General features: G+C 41.3%; 1 protein-coding gene across 12 annotated transcripts in view; it reads left to right on the forward strand.

The window, feature by feature from the left end:
* cdk5rap2 (CDK5 regulatory subunit associated protein 2) overlaps nucleotides 1–21058 on the forward strand; it is a 42641-nt gene that overhangs the window by 19380 nt on the left and 2203 nt on the right. For 4 of the 12 annotated variants that reach the window (XM_085414210.1, XM_085414217.1, XM_085414211.1 and 1 more), the window contains exons 29-47: nucleotides 492–593; nucleotides 684–871; nucleotides 966–1299; nucleotides 1402–2917; nucleotides 3089–3190; nucleotides 3616–3764; nucleotides 5049–5452; nucleotides 15012–15244; nucleotides 15715–15766; nucleotides 16425–16634; nucleotides 16836–17008; nucleotides 17515–17862; nucleotides 18031–18156; nucleotides 18236–18352; nucleotides 18539–18728; nucleotides 19313–19434; nucleotides 20189–20401; nucleotides 20525–20608; nucleotides 20723–20985. In XM_085414210.1, the coding sequence (XP_085270336.1) occupies nucleotides 492–593; nucleotides 684–871; nucleotides 966–1299; nucleotides 1402–2917; nucleotides 3089–3190; nucleotides 3616–3764; nucleotides 5049–5452; nucleotides 15012–15244; nucleotides 15715–15766; nucleotides 16425–16634; nucleotides 16836–17008; nucleotides 17515–17862; nucleotides 18031–18156; nucleotides 18236–18352; nucleotides 18539–18728; nucleotides 19313–19434; nucleotides 20189–20401; nucleotides 20525–20608; nucleotides 20723–20985 (4926 nt within the window). Of the gene's footprint in view, nucleotides 1–491; nucleotides 594–683; nucleotides 872–965; nucleotides 1300–1401; nucleotides 2918–3088; nucleotides 3191–3615; nucleotides 3765–5048; nucleotides 5453–15011; nucleotides 15245–15714; nucleotides 15767–16424; nucleotides 16635–16835; nucleotides 17009–17514; nucleotides 17863–18030; nucleotides 18157–18235; nucleotides 18353–18538; nucleotides 18729–19312; nucleotides 19435–20188; nucleotides 20402–20524; nucleotides 20609–20690; nucleotides 20986–21058 lie in introns of those variants that run through there. The other 8 variants (XM_085414218.1, XM_085414220.1, XM_085414222.1 and 5 more) reach the window with 6 other exon arrangements.

Here is a 21058-nt window from a genome sequence, read left to right on the forward strand (position 1 = left end):
GCTGCAAAGTTGTTGTTTTTTGTTTTTTAGGTCTTCCAAAAGAGTGCACGTCTTGTCATTTATTAGTAATGTTTCTTCCAGAGTATGTCCACATTTAGAAAATACTTGAGAAATCACGAATCATTGTCTAACATCCTTCCTGTAATAGCTCCTTTCTAACCTTAGAACTTATAGCCTAACCTCTGTTCTGTCTAACCTGTTGCTAATTTCTCTTCCCTCTGTGGTACTAAATGTCTGAATTTTTTAACAAGTGTGTTTCTTGTATGTAGTAGAGTAAGTACCCTCTTTCTCTTTCCTTCATCTCTCCTAATCAGTCCCTGTTTTATCTTTATCTCTGTGTCCCATAAAACGGTCTCTCTTCGCCATGCTACATTAGACACATCATGCCATTCTGCTGTTGCTGTGCTGTGCTTTATGGATTCTGTTCCCACTTTAAGTTTTCTTTTACCGAGCCATGTGTGTCATACTCGCCTCCCATCCCATTACTCTAGCAGCTCAAGAAGACGCTTGAGAAGCAGCCTCTGGTTCAAAGTAACAAGACACATCTCTCTGGTCAGGACAAAGAGAGCCAGACATGCAGTAAACTAGGACAGGTATGAAACTGATGGTCATTAAACAACTGAGTGCTTAAGTACTATTTGAAGAGTTTATAAAACCTGCTTTCTAAATAATCGCTCTTTTAGATGTTGTCGGAAAAGCTTTTGGGTGATGTGAGCATGGACAGCGGCCTCAGCCAGAGTAGAGAGCGTGCTCACTCTAGCAGCGACATCTTGGACACTGGGGAGGAATATTCTAGGGAGATGAACACAGATTTAATGGCACTTAAATCCCTATTAGCTGATTGTGGGTCAACATCTGTCTCGCACCTTAGGTAGGTCTTTCTTTCAGAGTCTACTCCTTATTTTCCCCATTACTTGGTAGTTAGAAGTCTGAACTGTAATCTGGTCGAATGTTTCTCATTACAGAGCGGAAATGCTCAGGCTCAGATCAGAAAATGATGAGCTGCGGGGTCTCCTGAAGGAACAGAAATCGTCTGAGTACAAAGAAAAAGAGAGCACCGATGCCTCAGGGAACAGCAGTGAGGGACAGGCTGAGTTGAGGAAGAGTTTGGAAGCACTGGACACAGAAGATGCAAAGGTCACCAAACTGTCAAAGAAGAAGGGAGGGAAGAAGTGGAATGAGATTTCAGACAGGGAGAGTCCCATTACCAATGTCAGCACTGCAGATGACGAGGAGAGTCCAAGAACTAATTGCCAGCCACACAGCAACAGTGAAAAACAGCATTTTTCAAAACATAGGGTAAGTTTTGTACTGCAGAAGAAATAAAAAGACATCACTCTTTCCTGCATGAAGGCGTTTTGGGGTTTTAATGTCTGTTTCTTGTGTTTGTTTAAATTGTAGTCTGGAGGCAGATCTCGCCTTCCTGTGCCTGTGAGGCTGAGGGTGGAGTCTAACAGCAGCAGCAGGAAGCCTGGAAGCTCCGAGCAGCTCAAAACTGATGGACTTCAGCACCTTGATTCAGATGATGTCTACTGGTCTGACCAGCATGTACACACAGACTCTGACACTCACACATCACTCCAGCACAGCACTTCCCCTTCCGCCACCCTTGGATACCCTAATCGTAGCTGTAGTCCAGTGGGATCCGACAAGGGCTCTGAAGCCAGAGCATCACTGGATCACACCCAAGATGATTCTGGACTATATACTCAGCTGGAACTTCTCCACCAGGAGTGCCAGGAGAAAGAAGCACTGATCAACAAGCTGAGTGAGCAGCTTGCTGATTGGGAAGAACTTCATGCACAGCTCCGGGAGAAAGACAGACTGAACTCCCAGTACGTAGAGGCTTTACAGGCAGCAGAATCTACCATCGCTTATCTGACTGCCTGCAGTCTGGACAGCCAGGGTGGATTTGGTTCACACACAGGTTCTGGTTCTGTGGGTTCTGATGCGTCTCTCCATGGTAGATGCGTTGAGCTGCAGAAAGCCTTGCAGCAGAAAGAGGAGTTCAACAACCAGCTCATAGAGCTTCTGAATTTGGCAGAGAAAGTCATCAGCTCTGCAGAAAGCCAAGAAAAGAATCCTGAAATCAGCGATCTTTGTCAAAGGATTGAGGGAGCTTTGCAGCAGCTGCATAGCTCTCCAAAGGAAGAAAGCACCGGAGGGGTGCTTCAAGGTACCGAGGACTCTCTGCGTGAGCTGCAGCGTCATGCAGACTCTTTGCAAGAAGCACTTTGGGAGCAGAATAGGCTCAATGCAGAGCTGCAAGAAAAACTGAGGGCCACAAATGCTACTGCACAACACGGATACACCAGTGACAGAGTAGCAGCAGAGTCACTTAAAGAAAATGAGGAAAAGGAACACCACAGTCCTGATACTAGTTTAAATCAAGAGGCGATTGACGTTCTAAGGAACTGCTTTAGTGCAACAGAGTCCGCTGTTGCCTCTTTAGCAGCACACTGCACAAATTCTGGCTCCGTGACTGCTGGCAGATCCCAGATCAGCTCTGACTTGCAGATAAATTTAGACAAACTTCAGAGAGCCCTCCAAGAGCGGGAGCAACTTGGAGAAACTGCCCCACCAATCTCCGAACCCAGCAACAACCTGTCTACTGCTTCAACTGGAACAAAGGTACTAGAGCTTCATCGCCATCTCTGTCTTCTCTATGAGGTCTTCAGTGATTACTCTCAGAGGATATCTGAGCTCCAGGCTTCCCTGCAAGAAGAGAGGGGTCACAAAATGGAGAGGGAAGCCCACAGGGCAGTGCAGGACGGCAAAGGGTTACCGCCAAGTGTTCAGGTTGAACTGGAAACACTGCACAAAGCACTGAGGGAGAAGAAGAAGGCATGTAAAAGCCTGGAGGCGAAACTGGCCACTGCTCTTACCAGTACATCCTCTCCTGAAATGATAAAGAAAGGTAAGCTGTTGAGCAGCTTTCTTCTACATGTGCTTGTCCACAGTAATTCAAACGATTTTGTGATACTGCAAATCCCAGTTTGGTCAGGAACAACATAAGTAGTGATAGAGACATATGTGAACTCCTTGATTGATTTCTTCCTAACCAAACATATATTGCTTCCAATGCCAGCTCCTGAGCAGGATGACAAAGGCGTGCAGGTGGATTTGCAGGACCTGGGTTACGAAACCAGTGGCAAGAGTGAGAACGATAGGGAAGAGAGCAGTAGCACAGGTAGACAGCCTTCAGACAGACTCTGCATGTCTGTCTGCTGAGTGGATACTAATCTCAAGTGTGGACAGCTTCTCTTAATGTAGAATGTATGCATGAGGAGTGAACAAGGGCACGCTGTCTCTGAAAAATATTTTCTGCCTGGGTCTCCGTAACCACACAGTCTTTTTCTGGTTTTTAACTGTGGAATTTTCTTCACCCTTCCTAAATTTGAATGGGCTGTCTCTATTCATGCATGTTTTCACTTAAGGTTTGGGAATGTCTTTTGAGCACTCATTAACCTTTTACCTTGATTTCTTGTCCTATTCAAATTTGGCTGTATCACAAATGACTTCTTTCCTCACACTGCTCAAACACTGTTTATTTTCTACAACTTGCACTGGACTCCTCCCCATAGTCTAATGTTTTTGTGCTTCCTGTGTTGCCAGATTTAGAGGTTGGAGTAAACCCTAGTTGCAGTGGCTCCAGTCTGCCTTCCCTGTTGAAACACGAACAGGCCAATTTCTCCTCTACTGAAAATCTGGACTCAACCTCCAGCACCCCATACCCTACTTCCCCAGCTCTCAGCTCAGCCAAGGTATTTATCTTATTATTTGCTTATTATCTTGTTCCTCACTCCCAGCACTCCACAGCAAAGTTCACTAGGGAATGATGGGGAATGTCACTACTGTGGTTAGCTCAGATGCAGAGCTGTGTCTGTGAACACAGGAGTCCTCCTGCTGCTCAAACCTTCTGTTTGTTGAGTGACGACCAATCAGAATAGAGGAGGACTGGGTCTTAGGTTTACCAAGGCCTAGTGTAAGATAAATACATTATTATGAACCATGATTCATACAGCAGTCAAGTGAATAACACTAATTATCTCTTCATCATGGCACCTGTTAGAGGATGGAATATATTAGGGAGCAAGTGAATATTTTGGGAAAATGGGCAAGCGTGAGGATTTGAGCGTGTTTGACAAGGACATCCAAGGCTCTTTCATGCACATGGGAAGCAGAGTCTGGTCCCTGTGGTCCAGTCCAACAAACGAGCTACCGTAGCTCAAGTCTCTGACTGCTGTCCATCACCGATTACAACGGACTCGTGAGCCTCAGAACTGGAGCGTGGAGCGATGGAAGAAGATGATGAATCACTTTAAATGATGAATGCACTATGGGAAGAAGACGCAGAGGAGGCAGTGTGATGCTTTGGATAATGTTCTGCTGGGAAAACTTAACTTATTCCATCCATGTGGTTGTTACTTTGATCCATATCACCTACCTAAGCGTTTTTGCAGATCATGTGCACCCTTTCATGGAAGCGGTATTCCCTGATGGCTGTGGCCTCCGTCAGCAGGACAATGCGTCCTCCCAAAATGGTTCAGGAGTGAGTTTGAGGTGTTGACTTGGCCTCCAAATTACCCAGATCTCAATATAGGTGAGCATCTGTGGGATGTGTTGGCCAAAGACCCGATCCATGGAGGCCCCATCTCACAACTCACAGGACCTGAAGGATCTTTTGGTGCGAGACACCACAGCACATGGGTTTAGTGAAGTCCATGCCTTGATGGGTCAGAGATGTTTTGATGGCAAAAAGAGGACCAACACAATATTAGGCAGGTGGTCATAATGTTATAACTGATGGGTGTATAAGGCAACTCAAGCAGATTCTAAAAATAAATACATGTATCAAGAAATGAGAATAAGGTGTGTTTGAGAACATTTACATACATTACAGTCATTTTAAACAGCTTTGTGAGAATCAACAGTGTAACAACAATGATCAGAAGTTACAGCATGTGTTACTGGTTTGATTCCATTTAACATTAGTTTTCACTTTCACTTTCAAAATCTGAACCTTCTTCCATCTATTTTATTTTTAGGTGAGTCTGAAAGGTCTGCAGGTCTATAGTGAGTATGGTGTTTCTGAGGACCCACTGCAGCTTCAGGGACAAGTCAAAGAGCTCAAGGTCCAGCTGGAAAACCAGACAAAACTAATCCTCCAAATGCAGAGCCTTCTGCATAGGAACTCCCTCTCCAGTGACTTGGTCAACAACACCTCAGACCCGTCTGTGATCAAGGATCAAGAGGGTGCACAGAAAGACGACCGTAGTCAAGATGGCAGCCACAGAAGTGGGCAGCTAAGTGGGAAGAAGGCTGGGGAGAACCAGGCAATTAAGGATAAAAGCAGCCGGGTAAATATGGAGCTGGAAGGAGAGAGGAGGCTGAGCAGAAGCATCAGTGAACAACTGCAGCCATCCCGCAGCCGCTCCACATCACCTGCTAGGTTAACCATCTTTGAAGTGTTTTATTAGTACTTCACCTTCTTTACTTTAACCCTCCTCTTGTGTTAGCTTTCTGTTATCATCTCTTATGTTAACGGGTCGGTTTTGACCCGTGAATTAAATCAGCTATAAAATACACTAAAAACAATAAGTGATCATCCAATTTGTTTCTCATCTCTTGGTTATCTTCTTAGACTTCCTTATCCATGAAAATGTTGGTTTTAATACTTTCGGTGTGGGCCTCTGGGTCTTTTTTTTTTCACTATACCCCTCGATTTCAATTAAAAAAAAATAAAATAAAATATCACAGCTGATATTGTGATCCTGCAGTCCAGTGGTCATATCGACGACCACACATTTTCATTGTTTCTTCTCAGGGATGCCACTCGCAGCTTTGACTGTGAAAATCTGTACATTCCAGCCATAGTTGGTTTTTGCATCACAGGCTTCCCAGATTTTTCTGCCGTATTTACCTGGCTTACTGGGTATGTATTGCCGGTAGGGGCATTTTCCTCAAAAAGTGGACAAGACGTTCATCCACTGTCACCTCTGGCCCTGGGATGAACATCAGTGGAAGAAGCTGCACCCATCTCTCCCAGACATCCCTGATGGGAGCAAGCTTGTCAGACCTCGGTCTGATCTCTTTGTTGTCAAATCTGATGACTCTTGAATCAAAATGATATCAAATGTGTGAAGTGACATCGTTGCCCAGAAAATATCTCTGCCTGTTGATGCGTCCCATAGACTATCAGTGGCCTCATTGCAGCATCTGTACACTCCAGCAAGAAGAACACCAATGAAAGCATCCAGGTATTCCTCATCATGTCGCTATGGACTTTTTTTTCTCCTTCAAGGTTCATCATAGTAATGATGATTCTTTTTAGTGACAATGGCATAAATAGCTCAAAACATCTCTTGATGTCACTGACTTTGGTCAGAGCAAACCTTGTGATTCCAGGGGTCATTTTGATGACATTTGCAGCAGCTGCCCTGCTATGTAGATCATGAGGTACTGAGCTCCAAAATATATTACCATTTTTGGACTTGAATCTTTCAGCAGGAGTAGCTTCAGCACCAGCGACCTCCACCTCTGATCAGATGTGTCTGTGTCTTCTGGATGATAGTCCACATTGTCTTCCTCCTAGAAACCTGCCCATCTGAATCGCTGCTCTGTGTACTCTCCTTCATTTTCACCAAAAATATGATGCAGAACTTGGCTCACTGTGAATCTTCTCACTTTTGTATGCTGCAAATTGTAAATGTGCACTCTGGAAGTCAAATGGCCACTCAAACTAGAAAAATTTGCATTTCCTGCGAAAATGCAGTGTGGATGCTTAAAGCTGAAGCTGTATGCAAAAACTAGCTGAAAAAGCTGAAAAGTTGCAGAAATTGTAAAAACTTTGCAGAAGCAAAAGAAGTTTGCTAAAATGGAATAACTTAGCAGAACTGCAATATCTTAGAGGAAACATAATACTTGGCAGAAATACAATAGCATAGCAGAATTTATCAGAAATATTGTAACTTACCAGAAACATGATAACTTCTCAAAAATACAAGAATTTAGGAGAAATAGTATAAGATAACAGAAAGAATATATTTAGCCAAAAATACTTAAACATTACAGAAACACTATGATTTAGAAAAATAGTACAACATAGCAGAAATACTGTGATTTACCAGAGACACTGTGATGAACTATGAATATTGTAATTTTAAATTAAGACTATGTTTTAGCACAAATATTATAATTTGGCAGAAATACTATAATTTAGCAGAAATACTATATTAAGCACAAATCCTATAAAAAGCAGAAATGGTATGATTAAGCATAAATACTACATTTAGTAGAAATACTTTGTTTTAGCACAAATCCTATAAAAAGCAGAAATACTGTACTATGATTTAGTAGAAAAACTATAATTAATCAGAAATACTAAATTTAGCAGAAATACTATATTAAGCACAAATCCTATGAAAAGCAGAAATAGTATGATTAAGCATAAATACTACATTTAGCAGAAATACTATATTAAGCACAAATCCTATAAAAGCAGAAATAGTATGATTTAGCACAATAGTAATAAGTTAAACAGAAAAATTGGAAAAGCAAAATGGACAGCTGAAAAAATGCTGAACATGCTGAGGGTCCCTCAAATATACTTGTTAAATGACAAAAATCTGCAAAAAAATCTATAACAGCCACACAATTACAAATATGTACACATGAGGAAACACACATGCACAGAGAGACACACACACACAATCCAATTCAGTCAACCAGTCTAAATATATTGAATTTGAATCTTACAATGAGATCATCCCATAAAAAGGCTTCCTCTCTCTCTCTCTCTCTCTCTCTCTCTCTCTCTCTCTCTCTCTCTCTCTCTCTCTCTCTCTGTCACACACACACACACACACAAACACACAGAGGGAGAGAGCTGCTGAATTTGAATCCACCAATCAGAGTGGCTGTGTACTTTTTCCCGCCAAAACAGGTGCTTCTGTTTACACACGCAGCACAGAGAGACACAGGATTATTGCAGTCTATTTCTCATAGTGAGGACTCCCCTCAAACAAATGACCATAATTTCCTAACTGTAGGGGCTAGAAGGGTCATTCTTACACGGTTTTGTTCAGAAGTGATTGGGGAATCTTCAAGTGTTGACAATTTATCATTAAAATATGAATTTTTAGAGATATATGACATGGATGACTTATTGACTTATAAGCCACGAATTCCCCAATATGCAAATTTGAATGCCTGAGGCCACATATATGATTGGCTGGCTGGGAAGCCGTGCAGGCCCTGATTTGTGGATTTGAATTCCTCAGCCCTGATATGATTGGCTGGCTTAGAAGCCATGAAGGCCCCAATATGCAAATTTGAATGCCTCAGGACACATATATGATTGGCTGGGAAGCCGTGCAGGCCCTGATTTGAAAATTTGAATGTCTCAGTCCTCACAGAGGATTGGCTGCCTGGGGACCTGGCAGAAATATATAGAAATACTATGATTAAGCATAAATACTACATTTAGTAGAAATACTATGTTTTAGCACAAATACTATAAAAAGCAGAAATACTATAATTTAGCAGAAATACTATATTAAGCACAAATCCTATTAAAAGCAGAAATACTATATTAGGCACAAATCCTATAAAAAGAATAAATAGTATAATTTAGCAGAAATACTATATTAGGCACAAATCTTATGAAAAGCAGAAATAGTATGATTTAGCAGAAATACTGTATTTAGCACAAGTACCGAAAAGTACCAGAAATACTATGATTTAGCAGAATAGTAATAACTTACAAAATTACAAATATGGAGGCATATTGAAACACAAATGCACAGAGGGACACACAAACACAGGCTTTAATCCAGTCAACCAGTCTAACTATATTCAATTTAAATCCTACAATGACATGCTGCCAAATAAGGGCAGGGTCCTCTCTCTCCCACTAAACACACACACACACACACACACACACACACACACACACACACACACAGGGAGAGAGCTGCCGAATTTAAATCCACCAATCAGAGTGGCTGTTTACGTTTTCCCGCCAAAACAGGTGCATCTTTTTACACACGCAGCACAGAGAGGCACAGGATTATTGCAGCCTATTTCTCATAGTGAGGACTCCCCTCAAACAAATGACCATAATTTCCTAACCGTAGGGGCTAGAGCGGTCATTCTTACACCGTTTTGTTCAGAAGAGATGGGGGAATCTCCCCAGTGTTAACAATTTATCATTAAAATATGAATTATTAAAGATATTTTACTTCTAATGCACCATAACTGAGTAGAGCGAAGCAAAAACTGCCTTGACTTGCCCTCAAACAACGCTTTGTAACTCTAAATCTATTTGGAGTATCGATATCATTCTTTCACCGTAAGAGACAGCAGGCTTTGGTGAACAATCATGGAAATTTTCAGGTCTCTGTGGAAATCCAACAAAAAGTTATGACGAGAGAAAAAAGTGCTTCATTTCCACAGTTTGAAATCTGAAGAAATCTGAGCGACGGACGAATTTCCTACCCTCAAACAAGTCCAACTCATTTCAGAACGGTAATAGGTGAGAAAGAAATTCTTGAATTGTGAGCGTCAGGAGTGTCTGAAGATATACCGGGACAAGCCTCATGTCTTAACTTTGCTTCGTTAAGGAGATATGACGATTCGAATATGCCTCTCATTACAGAAATCCAGCGGTGATTTTGAACAAACTCTCCATTGACTTTGTATGGAGAGTTTTCCGACATTGTGTTGGTCTGAGGAGATTTGCAAATATTCTATGAATCCCACAACAATGATAGTGACATTTTCTGAAAGCCAGCAAAAATACCTACGTTTTGATGTATAATTTGTGGAAGTTGAGTGAAAATTGAGCAAGTAGCAGGAAGTTGTTCGGACATGAAGTGAAAATTGCAAAACCTTCAGTGGCACACTGGAAGCCAAGAGCATAGCAACCATAACAACGCATGTATTTTGTGAAAAATCACGGAAGTCCCAAGAGGAACTCAAGAGGAACTCAATAGTGTGGATGCTTAAAGCATCCACACAATGAGTGAATTCACCTCACATGTCTTGACATGTCCCGTCTTTATTGTGTGGAGTTCCTCTTGGGACTTCCGTACACTTTTTGGCACTTAACTACTTCCACAATTTTCAGCCGATTTTCACCGTTCAAATTTTAAAATATTCTGCTATTTCTGCTAATTCCTGCTATGTCTTTTGGTATTTTTCACTATTATACTTTTTAAAATATTAAGCTTAATTTGTCCCATTGAAATGAATGGGAAACTTCTGCAATTCTGCTAAAATTTGCTTGTTTCTGAAACTTAACTACTTCCTCATATTTTCACGTAGAACAACCATTCAAACTTTAAAATGTTCTCAAATTATTGGGCTATTCAGGTATGATTCAGCTTTTTCAAATCTTTTACCGTTTTACCTTTATGCCTCTTAAAGTTTTCAGTTGCACAATTGTGATTTTTCACAAAATACATGCGTTGTTATGGTTGCTATGCACTTGGCTTCCAGTGTGCCACTGAAGGTTTTGCAGTCTTCTCTTCATGTCCGAACAACTTCTTGCTACTTGCTCAATCTTCACTCAACTTCCACAAATTATACATCAAAACATAGGTATTTTTGCTGGGTTTCCGAAAATGTCACTATCATTGTTGTGGTATTCATAGAACTTTCGCAAATCTCCTCAGACCAACACAATGTCGGAAAACTCTCCATATAAAGTCAATGGAGAGTTTGTTCAAAATCACCGCTGCATTTCTGTAATGAGAGGCATATTCGAATCGTCATATCTCCTTAACGAAGCAAAGTTAAGACATGAGGCTTGTCCCGGTATATCTTCAGACACTCGTGACGCTCACAATTCAAGAATTTCTTTCTCACGTATTACCGTTCTGAAATGAGTTGGACTTGTTTGAGGGTAGGAAATTCGTCCGTCGCTCAGATTTCTTCAAATTTCAAACCCTGGAAATGAACCACTTTTTTCTCTCGTCATAACTTTTTGTTGGATTTCCACAGAGACCTGAAAATTTCCATGACTGTTCACCAAAGCCTGCTGTCTCTTACGGTGAAAGAATGATATCGATACTCCAAATAGATTTAGAGTTACAAAGCGTTGTTTGAGGGCAAGTCAAGCCAGTTTTTGCTTCGCTCTACTCAGTTATGGTGCATTAGAAGTCAAATATCTTTAATAATTCACATTTTAATGATAAATTGTCAACACTGGAAGATTCCCCCATCTCTTCTGAACAAAACGGTGTAAGAATGACCGCTCTAGCCCCTACGGTTAGGAAATTATGGTCATTTGTTTGAGGGGAGTCGTCATTATGAGAAATAGGCTGCAATAATCCTGTGCCTCTCTGTGCTGCGTGTGTAAATAGATGCACCTGTTTTGGCGGGAAAAAGTACACAGGCTCTCTGATTGGTGGATTCAAATTCAGCAGCTCCCAGGCTGACCTAGAAACTTACTTCTCTCTCCCTGTGCATCTTTTTGCTGATTTTTTTCATTTAACAAGTATATTTGAGGGACCCTCAGCATGTTCAGCATTTTTTTCAGCTGTCCATTTTGCTTTTCCAATTTTTCTGTTTAACTTATTACTATTGTGCTAAATCATACTATTTCTGCTATTTTATAAGATTTGTGCAAAATATAGTATTTCTGCCAAATATAGTATTTCTGATTATTTATAGTTTTTCTACTAAATCATAGTACAGTATTTCTGCTTTTTATAGGATTTGTGCTAAAACATAGTATTTCTACTAAATGTAGTATTTATGCTTAATCATACTATTTCTGCTTTTCATAGAATTTGTGCCTAATATAGTATTTCTGCTAAATTACAGTATTTATGCTTTTTATAGGATTTGTGCTAAAACATAGTATTTCTACTAAATGTAGTATTTATGCTTAATCATACTATTTCTGCTTTTTATAGGATTTGTGCCTAATATAGTATTTCTGCTTTTTATAGGATTTTTGCTCAAACATAGTATTTCTACTAAATGTAGTGTTTATGCTTAATCATACTATTTCTGCTTTTTATAGGATTTGTGCTTAATATAGTATTTCTGCTAAATTATAGTATTTCTGCTTTTTATAGTATTTGTGCTAAAACATAGTATTTCTACTAAATGTAGTATTTATGCTTAATCATAGTATTTCTATATATTTCTGCCAGGTCCCCAGGCAGCCAATCCTCTGTGAGGACTGAGACATTCAAATTTTCAAATCAGGGCCTGCACGGCTTCCCAGCCAATCATATATGTGTCCTGAGGCATTCAAATTTGCATATTGGGGCCTTCATGGCTTCTAAGCCAGCCAATCATATCTGAGGGCTGAGGAATTCAAATCCACAAATCAGGGCCTGCACGGCTTCCCAGCCAGCCAATCATATATGTGGTCTGAGGCATTCAAATTTGCATATTGGGGAATTCGTGGCTTCTAAGTCAACAAGTCATCCATGTCATATATCTCTAAAAATTCATATTTTAATGATAAATTGTCAACACTTGAAGATTCCCCCATCTCTTCTGAACAAAACGGTGTAAGAATGACCGCTCTAGCCCCTACGGTTAGGAAATTATGGTCATTTGTTTGAGGGGAGTCGTCATTATGAGAAATAGACTGCTATCCTGTGTCTCTCTGTGCTGCGTGTGTAAATAGATGCACCTGTTTTGGCGGGAAAAAGTGCACAGGCTCTCTGATTGGTGGATTCAAATTCAGCAGTGTGTGTGTGTGTGTGTGTGTGACAGAGAGAGAAAGAGAGAGAGAGAGAGAGAGAGAGAGAAGGCCTTTTAATGGGATGATCTCATTCTAAGATTCAAATTCAATATATTTAGACTGGTTGACTGAATTGGATCTTGTGTGTGTGTCTCTCTGTGCATGTGTGTTTCCTTATGTGTACATATTTCTGATTGTGTGGCTGTTATATATTTTTTTGCTGATTTTTTTCATTTAACAAGTATATTTGAGGGACCCTCAGCATGTTCAGCATTTCTTCAGCTGTCCATTTTGCTTTTCCAATTTTTCTGTTTAACTTATTACTATTGTGCTAAATCATACTATTTCTGCTATTTTATAAGATTTGTGCTTAATATACTATTTCTGCTTTTAATAGGATTTGTGCTTAATATAGTATTTCTGCTTTTTATAGGATTTGTGCTTAATATACTATTTCTGCTTTTTATAGGATTTGTGCTTAATATAGTATTTCTGCTAAATGTAGTATTTATGCTTAATCATACTATTTCTATATATTTCTGCCAGGCAGCCAATCCTCTGTGCGGACTCAGACACATATCACATATCAGGGCCTGCACGGCTTCCCAGCCAGCCAATCATGTCTGAGGTCTTCCGTTTCCTCTCTCGTCATATCTCAACGACGGTTGTACAAAGAGCAATGAAAATCGCAGTCAAAGTACACCAAAGTCCGCTGATTCACCCAGTACAAGAATTATGCCTCTAGTCCACCTAGTTTTTGAGTTACACAACGTTTTGTAACTCCAAAAAACGGCGTTTTTCGCCTCTCACCGGGATCTAATTCTGACTGCTCATCACCCTGTTTTTCAAAACGGCTCCTCTCTTTCCCAGTGGCGCAGTTGGTAATGACACGGGTCTGCAAGCCAAAGATCGTGGGTTCGATTCCACCTTGGTCAACATGTTTTTTTCCCTACAAATTAATACACTGTCACAGACCAGTAATTCATATTCATCATTTATTACAATTCTGCAAACTTTTATGATTTTACCAGCTTTTCTAATATGGACCTCACATTCTTAACACTCCATGGCACAAATACTCTTACCTTTAGGCTCTGTGTATGTGTGTGTGTGTGTATCAATATTTCTCCCATTTTAAAGTATTACTCCTCCATAATTGTATTTCTGTTAAATCAAAGTACTTTTACTACATCTTAGTACTTCTGCTCAATCATAGTATTTCTGCTAAATCATTGTTATTATGCTATATTGTAGTATTTCTGCTCAATCATACTATTTCTACTATATTATATTTTTCTTTCTAAATATAGCATTTCTGCTATATAATTGTATTTCTGCTATGTTATAATATTTGTGCTAAACCAGAGTATTTGTGCTGTATCATAGTATTTCTGCCAAATTATAATATTTGTGCTAAAACATAGTCTTAATTTAAAATGACAATATTCATAGTTCATCACAGTGTCTCTGGTAAATCACAGTATTTCTGCTATGTTGTACTATTTTTCTAAATCATAGTGTTTCTGTAATGCTTAAGTATTTTTGTCTAAATATATTCTTTCTGTTATCTTATACTATTTCTCCTAAATTCTTGTATTTTTGAGAAGTTATGTTTCTGGTAAGTTACAATATTTCTGCTAAGTTCTGCTATGCTATTGTATTTCTGCCAAGTATTATGTTTCCTCTAAGATATTGCAGTTCTGCTAAGTTATTCCATTTTAGCAAACTTCTTTTGCTTCTGCAAAGTTTTTACAATTTCTGCAACTTTTCAGCTTTTTCAGCTACTTTTTGCATACAGCTTCAGCTTTAAAGCATCCACACTGCATTTTCGCAGGAAATGCAAATTTTTCTAGTTTTGTTTTGTTTTTGTGCAGGTATACTGCAAAAAACACGCAAAACAAGAATCCCCTAAAGCTCATATGATTAGGAGAGGAGCTTGCTGTCAATGTTTTAGCTGACAGTGCACTTATGATTTCAGTTTTGGCTTTAATTATTGCTTTATACTCATAATATTATACCTGGGTCGAAACCAACCCTAACAACACAAAGGTCATAATTTCAACTAGGGCATTTTATAATTTAGTGAAAATATTTTTTTTGTTTTATTTTGTAGAAATAGAGGTTCCTGACAAAGTCAAAAAGCCTTGATACAATAAACAAATGTTTGTGATTTTTTTTTTTTCTATGCATTTGAAATTTAAAATGGGTTGGTGCCAACCCTAACACAAGAGGAAGGTGGAAAATCTGCATGCTCTTTTTCTTTCCTTCTTTTTTTAAATTGTCCCTAATTTGGTCTTCTCCACAGCCTGGACTCCCTTGTGAAGTCACAGGCCCGAGAGCTCTCGCAGCTGAGGCAGCAGATCAAGGAGAGCCGCAGGCTGGGAGCCCTGCACCGGCGGCAGCTGGAAGAGCTGAACCAGGCCTTCAAAGAGCTGCTGCAGGCTGAAAAGGTCGACTGCTACATGGGAGAGGTGGTTAAAGAGCAGCTGGACAAGAGCCTGAGCATTCTGGACAGGCTGGAGGGACGGCTGGACAAAGGTAGCTGCTGCCGTCATCGTAATTGTAGTAGTTGCTTTGCCTAAATTATTATATAGATCCATGATGAGGTGTTGTTTGTGTAGTATCTGCCATCACTGCAGACGTGTATTTGTGGTTATGCGACAGTATTTACTTAGTGTGCTTGGAGGATGTGTGTTAGTGCCGTGGTAGTATAATGATTGAAGGAGACAAGTGCAGTTACAGCAAAGCCATTTTAGAGCATGGAGGGCATTATTTTAATGAAAGAAATTACTTGATATGGTGATCAATTAACTTACTGATGATTTCCTTCATTATCAAAGAGTAGTTTTAAAGGCAGTTGTTAAAATTATGGGCGGGTACAAACTTGACTTGACAGTCTAACAAGGGGAAAACAGACGCCACCAGAAGAGAAACAAAGACAGAAGAGCAGCCACTCGTAACTGATTTGTACAGACACGTCCATGACAGCGTCTTTTTCTGTCTTGTAGGAGAGACTCATCTGGATAATGAGGATGTGCCAGCTCTTGAATTGTCTCGCAGGTACAAATACATTATTTCTTTATTTTTAGTGTATGCAACAGTGGGTGAAACATTTATCACATATATATGTTATATGATGAGAAATTGGCTCCTTTTTTTAAAAAAAAGCTGGTGTTTACTTTTCCATCCTTCTAGTGACCTAGACTGTAGTCCCTTTGTTAAGGTCACATGTGCGACTGTATTTTTGGGTCATTAGCTGAGCTCTTTGAGATGTTTGTCATATTATGACCCTTTTAAAACTGCCCCCAGCTATTTGCATTATGACCCTGGGCTGTGCACGTGAATAACTGTCCTGCTGTTGACCTATTTTGTTTCTGTGTCAGCCAGAAGTAAATTAAGGCTCTGCTGCCCATCACTGGGTCAATATTGTCACTCTGTATTCCCCATGCTTTCAGTTTCACATCATAGCCATCTTAAACTTTGACCTTTTTACCTTTTTATTGGCAGCAAATGCTCTAAGTGAGCAGTTAATACAACAATAATAACTGTAGACTTACAAAATTGCAATTTGTTTGTTTTGGACACAGTACAATAATTGTATCCTTCCATCCTTGATATGAATAGGTAATGCATTTTTTAACCACACACTTGTATCAAATTATAAATTAAGGTTGCTCAGAGCCACGCGCATTAATCCATATTACTACTGATGTGGCAGTTTTGGGGAGCTTCAGCAGACATCACAATCACTGCTGTCCTATGAGGAGTGCATGAGAGGTCCTCCTGAAAGCTTGTGTAGAATCCAGCAGGAGATAGATTATCTGCGTCTGGAGCTAGAGGGTGAGAGAGAGCTGCTGCAGCAGCACGTCGCCCTGCTCGTCCAGCAAAACCTCACCCTGGCTGATTGCACCAGGGAGCAGCTGGACCTGTGAGTGGGTTTGATCCAGACAGCATGACGTTTGCCGTGAGCTCCTGTGTCAGATTTCCCAGCTGTGTGTTGTTTGAAGCCCGCTGGTTTTAGGAACATAGTTTTCTTTACTTTTTGGGGTTGCTGTTCCTTTTTCTCTCCCAGCAGTCATACCGAGGCCTCCCGACTGGTGTTAACACGCATCATTCCTTCTCCTTCCAGGTTGGCTAAAGAGCTGCAGGAGAAGAACCGTCTCATCCAGAGCCTGCAGAGCCAGATTAGACGCCAGAGTCTCAGCAGCCACCACAGCTCTCACTCTGATCTGTCCCACTCAGACAGGACTTCTTCCTCCTGCCACAGCAGCCCAACCACACAAGGTGGCAATCGAACCCACAGTAAGTATTTCTGGATCCAATGCTTTAAGTCTCAGAAGCCTTTTGTCAGAGTTTTACCCCTGATACTGCTGGAGATTTTGTGCCAGACTAGGATTAATTCAGTTTGCTTCATTAAAAATGCATATTTTCTTCCCTTCTTGCCCGTTGCACAGTCATTGAGATCAAACGGGTCCTCTTCTACGTGCGCAGGCAGTCTAGTGCCTGCCTGTAATACCACTTATTGTCCATTCAGATCCTTTCTGTTGCAGTGAGGCGTTCTGCAGGACAAAGCTTGCCAGCCAATGCCAGAGGAGGTGTCCAGTTTCAATCCACTGCCACTTAAAGTTGCATTATTCAGTGGCACATATCTGTTTCAATCTTCTGATATTTTGTGACCAAGAGGCTATTGCAGAGACAAGTGAAGTCCTTTAGAAGCACCTGGAGACAAAGAATAATAATAATAATATGCAATTTGGATTTGAAGTGTTGGATTACACATGTGTTGTTGTCTTCCTGTGCACGTTCAGGTCAACAATTACACCCTGATTGGACGGGTGCAACTGTGTCACCTATAGGAGGAGCTCAGGACGAAGGTGTGTCCGGTCACAGAGATGCTGGCGGCAGACTGCAGGGCCTGCATAGGGAGAACGGGCGGCTGCAGGAGCAGCTGAGGAGCAGCGAGGAGCTTAACGCCACCCTACGCAGCGAACTGGACCTGCATCGCTCTATCATGGCCCAGACCACCTCCCATCATCAGGAGCAGGAACAAGGGCACGACCAGGAGGGCTCAGGGCCTCAAACAAAGGCACAGAAACAAGATGGAGACACGAGCGCACAAAGGAATGCTGGAGGACAGCCTCATACGATGAATTCAGGTAAATATAAAGCAATAGTAGGCTGATTAGCATGTCAGTTAATGACTACATTATATAGAGAAATGTTGTTAATTATATGAGCTGTGTGAGTTTGTTGCTAATGTAAAGAAGTAAAAAAACGACATGGAATTTCCCTTTAAATGTGCTTTATCCACGTGTGTCTGTTAGACCTGCTGGCAGAGCATCTACAGGAGATCAGAGCTTTGCGACAACGTCTGGAGGAAAGTATTCGCACCAACGACCGTCTCAGGGAGCAGCTGGAGAGGAGACTAGCTGAAGTGGAAAAAGACCCAGGTACACACCAAAAAACTGTCTTTGACTATTTAGGGTCTTTTGTTTCCACATGTCCAACATGTGTATGTGCCATGTCCAGCAGCCACCAACATCTTCATCCACGGCAACGAGGAGCAGGGTCAGCTGACTCAGGAGGTGCGATTCCTCTGGGGACAAAACCAAACTCTGAAGGAACAGCTCAGCATGGCATCCAGAGGTATCGCTCTTCTTATGTTTAGTTAAAAATCACATGATTTTCAGTAAGAAAAAAAGAAGAGGAGAGAAACGGATGCTAATTTCTTTTGTTGTCCTTGTTGATGCTGATCTATAATACCCTAAATATTTTTCCATTATCTCCGGGAATTACATACTTAACAAGGTTTACAACCTTTATTTCCTCCAGACAAGCAGAAGGAGAATGAGAAGCTCCGGGAGACCCTGGCCAGGCGGACGGCCAAACTGGAGCAGAGCAGGAGGGAGTGTGAAGCTCTGAGGCAGGAAAACAGCCAACTGCAGGAGCGACTGGAGCACAGCAGCCGGGAAAACTCCCAGCTGCAGGATTCACTGCACCGCAGCAGGGAGGAGCTGCACAGGTACACACACACACACACACACACACAACATCAGTCCTGATGGGGAGCACACATTTCTACACCACACGCTTAATGTCATTAAAGCACTCATTTGTGTAACCTGACACTCCACATAGCTACTAATGGCCATTCTAAAAAGTCATTACTGTTGCCATTATTCCTTACTGTTAGTATGTCTCTGAAACCTGAGCTCATCACTTGAAGGCTCATCCGTGAACACACACATGCACACGATGCTAACAGTGATGGTATGTGACCTCTTGCCACGGGTCCTGCTGACATGAGGCTGACACTCGAAACCAGGAGTGTAGATTACTGTCAGATCTCCTCTCCCTTTCATTCACCTGAGTGTGTCACTTTGTCTAATGTATACACGTTAGGCTTGTTGTAGGTAGTGTTTCTGTTTTATATGTGTGTGCCTATATATAATATGTATGTATGTATGTATGTATGTATGTATAAATATACATACATACATACATACAATATAAATTTTTTTAATATATCGAATTTTAAAGGCAAGGCATCACTTTAGGCTGAATTTCTTAATAAGTGTTGGCTGCGCTTTCAATCACTGTCTCCAGGTTGCAGTGCGAGGTGAAGCTCCAGAGGCAGCAGCTGTCCGACTCCCAACATCTCCTCCAGACGCTGCGGGTGGAGCTGCAAGTTTACGAAAAAATAAAGAGCGAGTCTAACAAATACAACGGTACTGCACGATTTCCGTTTTTGTTTTTCAGTAGCTGGAGTTCTTCTGAAATGTTTGTGCTGTAGTCAGATTTTCCAGCAGCTTGCACGAGTATTGGAGGAAGAAACTTTTACTTTTTGTTGTATAGAAAAAATTTTGGATCATGTTTGGATTGGTGTACTGACAAGATGATAGATTGTAATGAGAATGTCTAATGATATTGGCTAATAACTGGTGTATTGTTTTTTTTTTTGGATGAAACATGGCCACATGGGGGCAGTAAAGAGGGAGACAAGGAGATCATCTTCAAGAGGAAACCCTCCAAACTTGTATTCAGTTTTGTTTTTAGCATTTATGGGTGTATTTGCAGAATCTTTTGATTGCACTTTGTCCACCAGATTTGACACTGTATAAACTAAGTAATGGTGACACCATCAAATTTCAATTAACTTCAAATCCTGTTTGGAATTCCTGCACTACAGTTTCTCAACCCTTATCAGCCAACATTCACAATAATTTATATGCGAAATGTTCCTGTTGGCTGACATGATCAAATTTAAGGCCTTTACACACCAGACGTGTAATTTTGCAGCATTTATTTTTTCAGATTCAGTTTGATTTGGATTTTTTTTTTTTTTATTCTTTTGTTCTTATTTCTCACATGCGAATAAAAATATCTGACCACAAGTTTGTAGAAATGTACCTGTGGGGTTGCAGCAGTTCTCAGCCTCAGCGTCACTAACAGGAGGATATTTCTTTCTCATTCGGCGTGCAGAATCCAGCGAGGTGGCCCAGGAGCCATCCACTCACGCTTCCTCCGGCTCAGTGGACCTGGCCGAGCTGCTGTCAGAGATCAGACACTTGAGGCTTCAGCTGGAGAGGAGCATCCAGACCAACACGGCTCTGCGGCAGAGACTGGAGGAGCAGCTGCTCAGAGGACCCGGCCGCTCTGAAACCATCAACATTAACTATCTGCTGTCCTCTCCAGGTAAACGGAAAGCACGTTCCTGCATGCCGATGAGCTTTGATGGATTCAGAAGGCCACGTAGGCACTGCCAGGTCATGGCAGGTCAGGTGTTTCATTTGCTTATTTATTTTTTATCACTCTTAGATGAAGGGGGCAGGTCGCCGGGCCGAGAAGACACTGTCCATCACTCGTTCCAGACTCACAGAGAACACACCAGCATCCACCACGGTAAGAAAAGCTCTTCAAAGCTGGTCCTGAAGCCAAATCACATATTTCTATGAAAGCAAATACAGACTGGTGACATTTGAAGTCTCCTGGATCTGCTATGTTGGATCTTTTCAGATGTGAGATATCAATCTCTCTCAGAGGTGGATGGTGGCTCGGTCAGCAGCAGCTCTGGGGACAGCATTTCCGGTGCTCCCTCTCGGCTGGTGCCGGGTCACCGGATGTGGGCGAGCCGCAATGGGCGCCACATTTTGGGCTTGATTGAAGACTACAACGCGCTCCGCAAGCAGATCTCAGACGGCCGGAAGCTGTCACGCAGTATGGACATGCAACTGCAGGAGTGCCTGCACACGCTTCAACAGCAGGGCTGTGACAACAAGGTGGGGAGCTCATCGTGAGGTTTAAATAGGCTGAACTTTACAGAAAGTAGAAACGTGATGTTAGCCTGTCCAC

The sequence above is a fragment of the Rhamphochromis longiceps genome, linkage group LG7 (genome assembly GCF_057381845.1).
Source record: "Rhamphochromis longiceps isolate RC_006_pf linkage group LG7, R_longiceps_female_GT1.1, whole genome shotgun sequence".
NCBI classification, from domain to species: Eukaryota; Metazoa; Chordata; class Actinopteri; order Cichliformes; family Cichlidae; genus Rhamphochromis; species Rhamphochromis longiceps.